Here is a 12,197-nt window from a genome sequence, read left to right on the forward strand (position 1 = left end):
TTTATTACACAATAGGTCAATATCTTGTTCACCCCTTTAGTATATTAGTAAATGATGAGACAGGCTATTGTTCATATTCTTATTAAATAAACAATTATTAATAGGGCTTATGAATTTTCAGTTCTTTTAAAATTATGATCCTTGCAAATTTCTATTTGTTATTCAAAACTTAATCAGCTTAAATACTTGCAAAAGTTTTGCAGGAAAAACAATCAAACAAAAGAATGGAAAAGATTGTTGTAAAACTGATATTACAAGCAAAATAAGGCTAATGACGACGCTTTTATTTCATATTTTAGGCAAGACATGTTGTTTAAAACATAGTTAGCTCAAAATTTTTAAAAGTTCAATACTTTTGAAAAGCAAAACAGTGTCACAAAAGATTAATAGAAAAACACAACCATGGCTGCATTAATTATTATATTGTTTTTAACGCCATTTGGCCGTTCGCTGACCAAGTTTTCTCAATTTTGTAATATACCTAACTTAGGTTGTGACGTCATATGATATAAAAGTATAAATGATGAATGGGTGATTTGATGGTTGATACTAGCAGAGGTGCGCACAGTTAACTGAAAAAGAGACTTCGTTAAGTGATAATTCGTTTACACAGTACATTAACTTTTAGACGAAATGTATCGGAAGTTATCGATAACCGTTAACGTTAAAATTTAATTAAAACAAACAAAGAAATGACCCCTTTTTTAAAAAAACAATAGTTTTTATCTTAGTTGATATTTTAACTACACGAACGTAAGTTTAAAAAACGTTAAAATGCCCAAATAACAGAGAAAGAATGCCCAAAATAACAGCGGGTGGTAGTTGCATAATCGTTTAAAATTGAAACGATTAAACCCGATAAACGGCAAAATAACACATACCTACTTTTATATTACCATGGTAATTGTAAAAATATTAAATTAACTGATTAAATTTAACGAAAGCACAATTTAATGAAAGTTAACAGGTCCGTTAACGATTTTTAAAGTTAACTTAAAAGTTAAACTTTATCAAAAAATTCAACTTCGTTAATTAACGATTAACGCAATAAAGGTTTAGTGCCCACCTTGAGATACTAGTAGGGTTCGAGAGTTTGTTAATGTAAATCTTAGATATTTTTTTTTCCTGCTGACAAACTTTATATCATTGACGGGATAGCAAAATATACCCTTTTTGATAATTAGTCGTCACGTGGTTGATTTGTATCACATAGTTTTTCATTTTTGCGTGTTAACAAAGAACAACATTGTATTTTTGGCGAAAGTAAGTATAATATATCAACAATATAGCCTTTACCTTTTTGGGACTATGAAGTATTAACTTGATTTATTGGAAAACTAATGCATTGTTTAAAAAAATATCAATAGATATAAACAAATCAATACTTAAAAAATTAAAATTTAATCAAAACAGGTAATTTCACTACCGTTGACATAATATACTCAAAATTTAAAATTCTCTCGTATGGATTACGGTGCGAGAGAATTCTCTTCTACCGTAAACGGCACGTTGTTTTGTCTAGAACCGGACAACATTCGTGACACCAATATTCAAACAATTCTACTAAACCAACAACATTTAATAAACTAGAAATAACATATTGGACTTCCTGAAAATTGAAGATGTAAGGTAGTTAGATGTGCAAACTTATATTAAAAATAAACCAGGTTTAAATTATAAATATCTGATTTGAAGGCCTTTTGTTTTAAATATCCTACATTTCTTTATTGTGCTGACAATTAACTGAAAAATATTTAATCTGAAAATAAAACTAAAATTCGTATTAGTATTTAAAAAATAAAAAAAAATTTAAAATGAAAAAATTAAAGGTTAAAATATATATTCTTTTTTTAACCCAGTCACCGGTTTGTAGACAATCCCAAATTATTCTTCCCTTTTGGTTAGAAGTAAGGCTATGTTAAGGCACTTGTAAATATTCAGTTTTATTAAAGCAAAAAAGGAAATTTAAATGGTGTGATCATTAAGTTTAAATTTTAAAACTCTAACTAAGTTTGGTAAACAAAAACCCATTTAAATTTGATAAATAAAAAAATAAACACTAAGCACATCAAAGTTGACATTGTCTAAAATGTTTATAAAACAATGTAAATTAAAACGTTTCTGGTGTTTATTATTTGAATGCTTCCAAATACCGATCATCATAATATTTAATGTTACCATATTTTATCTCAAATGGGTCTGGCCAACGCCAGGGATAAATCTTATGTAATCGTTTTTGTCTCCCACGAGAATGCTGCTCCTGATTGTGTCTTGGATGTGTAGTGCATCGTACAGACAGTCTTCCTTTGATCCTTGAGAACCGACAATCTTTACATCTTAGATGGACTGCAACCCAACGCTTCAACCCAGAACATGGTATTATCTCATTTCTTGGATTTTGGATGGTCAAATTAGTGTAAGGCTGAATAGTAGAGCATAGCTGAATAGATCTGTTGGAACGCAGAAATTGGGTGTTGTTGCATAATAAGATTCTTGATGATTTTATCGTCGAAACATATTTTAAATATGAGTTAACAATTCGAAATGAGAACATTACGTTTGTATTTATTTATTTGTTACATTAACATTGCTTTCAAAGTTCTAAATTCAACAAATTTGTTTACAAAATTAATAGACACGTTTATTTTATTAAACTAAACCCTCAAACAGTCTAAAGGACTTCCTAAACTTTAATTACCACGACTTCGGTTTGATGTAGAATAACATAATTGAGGAAGAAAAACCAACTCTTTTAAAAAATGTTAAGACTACTACTAAAACATTTTCAGCAAACCCCATTTAAAGAATGTAGTATTAAATAAAATCAATTTAAAACGTTTCTTTAATAGGAAGTTTAAAGGTTTTAACCCTAACCTTAACCCCATATAAGTCAAAAGTCGACGCCTATAAACAGCAAAGATATAGCGTAAACTTCCGAGACCAGTATCTTAACAATAACGTAAACTTATCAACTACTTTACTAAGTTTTAAACAATTTTTAAACTTGCTTTTGTAACTGCAACTACTCCGTCTTTCAGTCAATCTTTTCAAGTTAATATGGCAAACTAGTTTAGCCACTAGACCATGTCGCCAACTTTTTATCCTCAATGTGGAAAGAATAAGAGCTCAAACATAATACTTTACGTAAAGTATTATCTAAATTTTAAAATACTATTTTTCTATCATATTCTTTTTATTTAAACAAAATCTTTTTTTATTAGATCTGATCCTGTATACTTTCTGTGATTTATGCTAAATAAATTTTTTTTTGTTTTTAATAGATAAATAAACATTTAGTTATTAAAATGTTAAAATACTTTTTATGCTAATTTTATTCTTTTATTAAATATTTGGAAAGTTTTATATAAATTCTAAAATTACTAAACATGCAGATTAATGCTAAAGTAGTTAAATTTAAAATTTAAAATCAAACAAGATTTAAAAAAAAAATAAAGAAAAAAAAAGCATTTTGGGATTGAACAAGCAAATAAGTTTTCTTAAATTTTGAAATGTTTAATACAAATTATCATAATGTTATATGTTTATCAAAAGTTTTCTTAAACAAATGCAATAGCCAGTTATTTACAAACGTATTTGTAGGATCTAATACACTCCTACTATGGCTTAAACAATTATTAAACCCCAATAGAGTACGCTGTAAAGATGAGCATCGATAAGAAAGCCACACTTAATTAAAATACACAAAATAGTCGTGTTAAATCAAACTCGCTAACTTATTACCAAAACCTGCCCAAGGATTCAATCTACCAAATGTAATCTGTACAAGCGGCTTTTAATCAGAATTGAAACTACAGGAAATGCGAAATAAATGCGACACAAAAATATGACATAAAACACAAACTACAAAGTATATAATCAACAAATTAAGTATAAAAGCGAAAGTCTAATTGTGTGTTAAACCTTACTTCGGCCTTACTTATTTATGAGTTTTTACGTCCAGCGAACTGACCAAAAAGCTATATTGCCAGTTATTTAAAGCGAAATAAAATAGGAGAAAGCGCATACAAACAATAAAGAAAATACAAAACATTATCGATAAACAGAACAACAAGTGCGTCATAAATGACGATGGGGAGTGAAAATCTCCCGCAGCTGGGATCAAGCCGAATGATTCAGCGTGAAACGCCGGAGCTCACTAAAAGTGACCTCCCGCTAATAAATCATTTCAAATTTTTAATAAGATCGATAATGGACATAACAGTATTTACATTAAAATATGTTTCAATTATCAAAACATATTTTTTTGAAATCAGTATCCACTCGTTTTTACATAATGACTAACAAAATTTACTTTCTTTTAAATTGATTAAATAATTTTTCAATTCCACAATATATAAAAAATAGAGGATTGTGAATAGCTAAAGGAATGAGTAATAGAATATTAAGTGGAAAGGTTGAACTATTGACTAACTTCTCGCCTCGGTCAACTACTTCTTCCTTTGCTTCAGGGTACAAAGGCTTTTCCTCGCCAACAGAATTTTTATGTTTTATTGAAATAAGAGTTTGGCGTAAGCTTACTGTTACATGTTCTTCGACCTCTTTGTTAAATTCACTCGTTCCGTTTTTTGTCTTAAAGTTAACTTTTTTTAAAAATATTTCGTATAATTCGTTTGCTGTACTTTCATCTATGTTGTTACTTCCAATTGCCTGGAAAAATATATTAAAAGAAAAAATGTTAAAATACGAAATAAAAAAATGTTAAAATACGAAATAAAGAGAAATTTTACTAACTGATTAACTGACTAACCTCTTCCATGTAGTCCAAAAATTTTGCTTTAATATCTTTAATTTCAGCATCTAGTCTTTTGTTAAAGATCTCCTATTAATCAACAACAAAAAATTCTTCATATAAATAAAGCAAATTTTTTTTAATAAAAATTATTTAGAGTAATATAACACAATTTATAACATGTAACAACAAAATTTTGTTAAAAAATAAACAGAATATAAAAACTGTGTTGTATTTTTTTTAAACCATTTCAAATAATTTAAATTACTGTATGTTCCTGGCTTAATTGGCTTATTTCACTGTCAATCATTTTTGTTACGCGATCTGCTCTTTTGTTCACAAGCTGAGTATCCGTTTTTTTTTTTCGCCATTGTTTCTTGGCATCGTATACACAATCATCTTTTATTTCTTCGGCTTTTTGTTGAAATTCACATGGCGCCCATGACTTATCCTCAAACTAAAATATTGTTTTAAAAAAACACGATGCCATACTATTAGCCCTTATAATAATCTATAAGTTTTAATACTGAACATACTAGTGAAAAAAATTGTTTTCCTGCTTATTTAAAGCATAGCGTTTTGTTTTATAATATAAAGGTTTATTTTTACCGTCTCATGAATATTTTTTAAAAATTGTTTTAAAACTTTTTCATATTCTTGGTGTTCTTTTTTCTCGTTCTCACTCAATTTCTAGTAAAAATGATGTAAAAATGATGTAAATATATGACCCGTGGTCAGAAATATATCTGTTTTTATTTTAACAGGGTAGTAAAATTAAAAAAAAACTAAATTAAAAAAAAACAATTAAAAATAAGAATTAAAAATAATAAACTCCAAATTTTACTTCGACAGATTTAAATTCTTCTGTAGCCTCAGATATCGCTTCATCGATTTTTTCGTGCAGTTTTTGCGAATATTCTTTCACGAACGGGTTTGTACTGTTACTATCTTTAAACTTTTCCACCTCAGTTTTTTTTGCAGCTTGTAGAAGAGCAATAACATCTTTACCCTAAATAAGTTTTGCTTTAAACAACTAAAAGACATGTCTAACTAGATTGTCAGCTTTTATTAAAAAAAAACAAATTTTAATTAGTTTAACTTGTTCTTTGTTCTTTTATGTTTTTTATTTAGAATTAAACAATTATTTATAACCTACACTGTTCAACATTTTTGGAAACTCTACCAAAAAGGTAAAAAGGTGATCAGAAATTTGTGACTCCAACTGGACCTCTATTGCCGCCTAAATATATATAGATATATATATTTATTTACTGATTTATTTAAAATATAAGTTTTAATTAAAAATACAATCAACATTATACAAACTAATTAAACATAACAAATAATCTTACTTTGTAAGCTTGATTTTGCGTTTCATAAAATATAAAATTATTGTCTAATCTAATTTTAAGATCTTTTATAAACTCGATTCCTTTTTGATCATTAAATTCAAGTTTGTCGGAAAATTTTCCAACATGTTTAGCAACCAGACCAACGTGTAAATTTTTTAACTTATCTGGATCAACATAACTGGCGTCCATAAACTATTATAAAAAGAACATAGCTTAAACGTACTGTATTTCTTTTATTGCAATAGCTTCTTAATTAAATCTACCAAAATCCAAAAAAATTTTGAATCATAGTTTTTGTTTACCTTGCGCATTTCCTCGTTGTAAGACCCCAATGCAATTGAAGCGGTTGCCTGCGCATTTGCCTTCAAGTTTGCCTTAAATAAAATAAAAAAGTTAGAAATCATTTTTATTTTATTTTACTATTGATTTCTAAAAATATATAACTTGTTAAGTTTAAAAAAATGCACTAAGGTAAATGAATTCTTTTTGCACTTTCTTGTTTGCATATTTTATTCATAACAACTCAAGGTTAAAATGTTTTATTATCTGTAGAATGGACTTTGGTTCATCTACAGTACCATTTACCAAAATTTGATAATAATTCCGAACATACTTGGGAATATCTTTACCGAGTATCACATTACCGCCAATGGTTTTTACCAAAATTTTATCGGTCGAAAAAACAGTTTCAAACATTGAAAGCAACTCGTTACGAAATGGAGTTAGCATATCTATAAAAATCATACTAATTTTATAAAATTAGTGTTAGTTTTTAAATTAAATTACATACAGCAACAACTTTAATGCCTTTTTAAAAAAAAGCCTACGTATGTTTTTTTATAGTATGATTTAAAAGACTTTTTTTTTAAGATAAAAAAATATATTTAAATTCGAAAATAAATAATATGTCTTAAATTGAATCATATACCTGTAAAATTCAAGTCTCTTTCGTAGTTATCTAAATTATTTAAATAAATAATTGAAAATACTTATTGTACAAATTATATTTTTGACAAAAATTTTAACATAATTTTATTATGCATTTATTTATATTTACATAAACAATAAATGAACAGTCTGTTTGGATTTTTATAAAAAAATAAAACCATTACAAAAAGTTAATAATACTGTATAAAATAACTGTTAACAGGCTTTGAATTTTACCTTTGGTGTTTGGGTCTGTTTTGCCACCGGCAATTGTTTCACCAGGAAATGGAAAAAGGCAACATTCAATTGTATCATACATGGTTTCAATGATACTGTTTTCTGCGTTTTCTGTAAACACTTGTTCCTTTAGATATTTGGACCCCTCGCGAAACCCGAAACTACATTGCGAAGTGTCGTGTCGATCGCGAATTGAAAAAATTAATTTCTATAAAAACGAGTTGTTTTAAAAACAGTGTTTGCACGTACCTATGTAAAAATCAAGTAAATTTAAAAACCTATGTTCTGGTCACGTTAGCTGATCTAAAAATAAGTTTGTTAGTATTTTATAAACATTGTCTTATAAACATTTATTTGCATTGAAAGATTATTAAATATTACAGAAAACCTGAAAAGGCTTTAAGTTCAAATTAGGATCACTACCATGTTCTTCACTTATTCGTTTGGTGTATTCAGAAAACACCTAAAAATAACTAATGTTAGTTATTATCGAAAATGCCAAGTTTTGTTAGCATGATAATAGTTTTGCTAGCACAATAATACTTTCTTACCGCTAATGGTCCAAGATCTTTCTGATTAAGCTGAGTCATAAGATTGTAAATTTGAACTGAGCTAAGTAGAGTGCTAAAGCAAAAAACCTTGCAAGCCTGTCTTAGATCTTGTCTGTTTTCGTTGTCAAAGGATCCTTCGTTGTCCATCAAAATAACAGCAATCTGATACAAAATTTGTAAAAAAAATTTAAAAGCGTTAAAGTTATATGGGTAAAACAAATTTTACTTGTGTTTATGTTAAAGTGTTATGCATTTACCTCTCTGTTATTACAGTCACGGATAATATAAGGTTTGGTCCAGATCCAAGTTCCTTTTGTATTTGCTTTATCCCCAGCTCTCCAGTGAAACCACTGAGGTACTTTAATCGGTTCAGGATTTTCAAAAATCTGAAAAAAATATTTAGCTGTTTTGGATATGATTATTTTTGTAATATTCGTACTAAAAAAATATAAATTGATAATTAGAATAGATATTTATCTTATTTATCTTCGACGTGAGAAGGTCGACTTCACGACCTAAACATAGAGTACCGTCTGTTATCCCGTTCCAGTCTCGAGTTGCCTTTGGCAGTTTGGAATATTATATATTATACTTGACCAATTTTTAAGCTGCTGTTGAAGTGCTGGCTTAGCAGGAATTTATACGGTTATAGCGTCACACGGTGCTATAGCATGAGAGCAGTAGAAATCAAACCCATGACGTTATGTCTTAATGTAATATAATGCCATTTTTAACCTTATCCTATGATTACTCTTACGTTTTTTTTTGGCTTCGTGTTTCTAAGTACAAAATCATGAGGTTCAATAAAAACGACTTTCCCCTTCGCTTCTCACCAACGATAGAAATGATGGCAACAGGTCGATCCTTTACCTCATCTTGCAAAAAAACCTCGGTTAGGACCTTTTCATCCAGATGGTATCCAAAACAATCATCTCTATCTCTTAACAGTTGTTTAGTTTTTCCTAGGTTTAAAATACCATTTTAAGGTATAATAAACAAATTAATATAAACATCCCAAAAGTTACCAAAGCAATTGTTTTAACCGCATTGTATTTGACATTGAATGCATTACCCACCTTTAATAAAATCTCGATTAAAAACAACATACAATTTAAGAGATTTTTATTTATTTTGAAACAGAATAGTTTAACTCACCGCCAATATTTTGAGAAACATTTCTTTCTCGTATTTTGTCCCGCACGTAATTCATTTTACTTATTTAAACTGTAGAATAAAAAAGTGCTTATTAACAAAATTGTCTTTGGGTCTTGAATGTTATAAACTATCTCCCTAACAACGTTTTATATACAAAAAGCGGTACTGAAATTTTTTCTACGATGTATAAATACACCCCCTTCTCTGATTGGTTAAAATTCACGTATGTTGTACAATTGTTTGAAACCAAATCTGTTATTGGTTTAAGGTAAGGTTGATAAACTAAAGTCAAACCATTGTCAAAACAACATCTAGAATTCCAACTGTTGCTTAGCAACAAAGCTACTTTTCTAAATTTTTGTGGTGTCCGGCTCAAGGTTCAAGAAGTGCTGAAACAAATAATTTTACCAAAAATCTTTTTTATTAGGAATGTTTTATTTTCTTTATAACTATTTTATATTTATTTTTTAAAGTTTTAAAGACGTTTGTATATTTAAGGTTTTTTTGTTACTCAATCGGTCTGTTTGTGTTTTTTTTAAACTGAAGTAACTTTTCATCTACAAAGTAAACAAAAATTAGACGTTTATTATTGGAAACATATTTTTTAGGTTAATTTTTGTTTTATTTAATAATAATCATCTTATTCATAGAGCAAAACAGATTAAAAGTACTAAAAAACAAAGCTTTATACAGTGATTCAAAAACTAGAAGGATAAGAAGTCCTACTTTTTGCTGTTAAAACGAATTCAATGTTGTATAAATAAAGGGTTTTTAATGGTGTTCAATAGCATCACGCCTATATTTCATGCTTAACAAAGAAACTTTGGTACCGCTTTTAAAGTAAGTAAAGCTACGGTGTAAAATTACAAAACCAAAAAGGCTGTAAATTGTTCTTTTGTTTGACGTTCGTTTCTGTATTAGGAAATGAAAGAGAACAAATTGTAATTAAATCTTTATAATTATAAAATTGTGGGCAAAAGTTAATTTAAAGTAGGCTACAATCTTACAACAACAAGTGTTAATAATTTAAAAACAATGTTGCATTTTGAGTCATTATTTTATATTTATTGTTTATTAACAACCCACAACTTAACATATAAAGTTGTCGTATACAAAGTTACATGTGTTAATATTTAAGTTATTTGGTCATTCCGCGATTTTCAATAATTAACCCATGAGTAGACAAATTGACGAACAGAATTGTTAGATTGACAATTACAGAATACAAAAATTTAATTTGCTACTATATAATTAACACGAAAACAAAATCATTTTTAAGCCGTAAGGCCTTATATTTTGTTGGCCTAAGTTTTTTTTACGATAACATAACATACAATCTAATGCGATAACATGTAATCAATTAAAACTTGAGGTGTATAATACGTAAAAAATACTATAATTTTAACTCAGTCGATTTTGTTTTCATATAAACAATATGCCTAATAGTTTATTAAGTTGTTCCTTTACTATATTGATAAATTTACCAGATTGATACATTTTAGAATTAGGTATTGACAAAAATGTTATATTTCTAAAGATTTTCATAACAATATAAAAAAGATATTTGTTTAAACGAGTTTTAACATGCTGCTATATAACTTAGGTGTTATTATTTTCGATCACTACTTTATATGGAATTGCATTTAAAGTTATTCCTGGCAAACATTGTTCGCTTAACTTTGAGTTGCTTGGTAAAGAAAACTTGAACTTTTGCATAATTCCAACGAAAAATACAAACAACTCCATTCTAGCAATTTCGATGCCAAGGCAAATTCTCCTACCTCCACCATATGGAAAAAATGCTTCTCTCGTTCCTACTCTACCATAGTTATCGAGAAAGTTTTCTGGGTCGAATTCAGTTGGATTTCTCCAGTGCTCAGGTGAGTAATGAAGAGAATGAAAAGAAGCGAATATAAGTGTCTCTTTGGGAATATTGTAACCAGCTATAGTTTCATTTTTAATTGGAGCATGACTTACACCAAGAGGCGACACGGTTGCTTTACGTTGAACTTCTAGTACTGTTGCATCACAATAAGGGAGTCTCGCTTTATCCTCATACGAAAATTTTCCATCGCCAATCACAGATTTTATTTCAGCATTGACCCTTTCTTGTATTTTAGGGTTGTTAACCATATATAATATTGCCCATTTTAGTGTGGATGACGTTGTTTCTATACCACCTTGAAACATATCAACCAACATCATTTTTAATCCATTTTCTGTAAGATAATTGTTAGTGTCAGCTTTCATCGCAATCAAATAATGATCAATCAAATCGTTCGGTGCATTGCAATCAAGAGCAGTTTTGTGTTGGTCAATTTCTTCCTGGAAATAGTTTAATAATTGATCAAATGCGTGCCTAACACTTTTAAAGTTTGGCGAATGCCATAGATTGCTAAGACGTGGAAAAATAACATAAAGAAATGCAAAGCCATCTTGAGAATTTTCCACTTTTTTAAAAAAAAAGTGTACAGCTGCAATTAATTTTTTAAACTTCGGACTTTCATAATCAAACCGATTTCCAACTGTAATTGAAGTCATAATGTTCATTGACGCAAAGTCTAATAGTTGCCCTGGATCTATTAAAGTTTTAGCATCACAATGTTTTTTCAAAACGTCCTCAATGTATGGAAGCTCGTTTAAAATTCGCGCTTCAATGCCCTTTCTGTCGATAGTTAGTTTTCGTAAGGCAGTGTGAAAAATTTTGCGATGTGCAATCCACTTTGGACCATAAGGTGCATCGATAAAACCCGGCAAAGGCCGAACTAACAAAGCAGAACCAATAAACGCCCTGTCAGAAAACTGAGCTCCCCTGTCTTTGTAAACGTCTTTAATCAACTTAAGTCCGGACAGAAAAACAATATTTTTATTGAATATACTTGCATGAAATATATTTCCATATTTTTTAAAATAAGGTTGGATTTTCACGTATACATCAGGCGCCAATAGATAAAAACTTCCGATGATAGGTAATGCAGGTGGTCCTGGCGGAAATTTTCTAGGCTTCTTAAGACTGATAAATGACAAATAAAAAAGAATACTAAGTAAAACTAATGCACTTATTGCATACATTTTTTTACTTATTTACACTAAAACAATCTAGTTAGTTACGTTTTTTCGAAAGAATCTCAAAAGTTATTTCTACAAACGTGGCTAAAAAAAGTTTAAAAGGAAACCGGTCAGTCAGTTGAGGCTACTTAAAATGGTTAATGTTAATAACTAACT

The 12,197-nt window shown here is 28.8% G+C and overlaps 2 protein-coding genes across 2 annotated transcripts; both read right to left on the reverse strand.

The window, feature by feature from the left end:
• Positions 1-3,774: 3,774 nt before the first annotated feature.
• Positions 3,775-9,027, reverse strand: LOC145749858 (atlastin-1-like). Its single transcript, XM_082565737.1, has 16 exons — positions 8,973-9,027; positions 8,575-8,779; positions 8,075-8,255; positions 7,818-7,979; positions 7,655-7,729; positions 7,267-7,474; positions 7,031-7,060; positions 6,688-6,833; positions 6,405-6,476; positions 6,103-6,294; positions 5,907-5,990; positions 5,595-5,759; positions 5,360-5,440; positions 5,019-5,207; positions 4,769-4,840; positions 3,775-4,668 (listed from the first exon to the last, which is right to left on the reverse strand). The coding sequence occupies exons 1-16, from the start codon at positions 9,025-9,027 to the stop codon at positions 4,309-4,311; spliced, it is 2,277 nt and encodes a 758-aa protein (XP_082421863.1). The 3' UTR covers positions 3,775-4,308.
• Positions 9,028-10,103: 1,076 nt separating this feature from the next.
• Positions 10,104-12,044, reverse strand: LOC145749860 (cytochrome P450 2U1-like). The gene is made up of 2 exons (XM_082565740.1): positions 11,467-12,044; positions 10,104-11,367 (listed from the first exon to the last, which is right to left on the reverse strand). Exons 1-2 carry the CDS (start codon positions 12,042-12,044, stop codon positions 10,572-10,574), a joined length of 1,374 nt encoding a protein of 457 aa, XP_082421866.1. The 3' UTR covers positions 10,104-10,571.
• Positions 12,045-12,197: the final 153 nt, after the last annotated feature.

This window comes from Corella eumyota, chromosome 4 (genome assembly GCF_963082875.1).
Source record: "Corella eumyota chromosome 4, kaCorEumy4.1, whole genome shotgun sequence".
Classification (NCBI taxonomy): Eukaryota; Metazoa; Chordata; class Ascidiacea; order Phlebobranchia; family Corellidae; genus Corella; species Corella eumyota.

Coding starts and splice junctions, on each gene's coding strand:
- LOC145749858 (XM_082565737.1), bottom strand. CDS start 9,027: ATGAATTACGTGCGGGACAAAATACGAGAAAGAAATGTTTCTCAAAAT. Junction 7,730..7,817: donor AAGATCTTGGACCATTAGCG/GTAAGAAAGTAT, acceptor AGTTATTTTTAG/GTGTTTTCTGAATACACCAA. Junction 4,669..4,768: donor TTTTGGACTACATGGAAGAG/GTTAGTCAGTTA, acceptor ATATTTTTCCAG/GCAATTGGAAGTAACAACAT.
- LOC145749860 (XM_082565740.1), bottom strand. CDS start 12,044: ATGTATGCAATAAGTGCATTAGTTTTACTTAGTATTCTTTTTTATTTG. Junction 11,368..11,466: donor TTTGATTATGAAAGTCCGAA/GTTTAAAAAATT, acceptor TCCACGTCTTAG/CAATCTATGGCATTCGCCAA.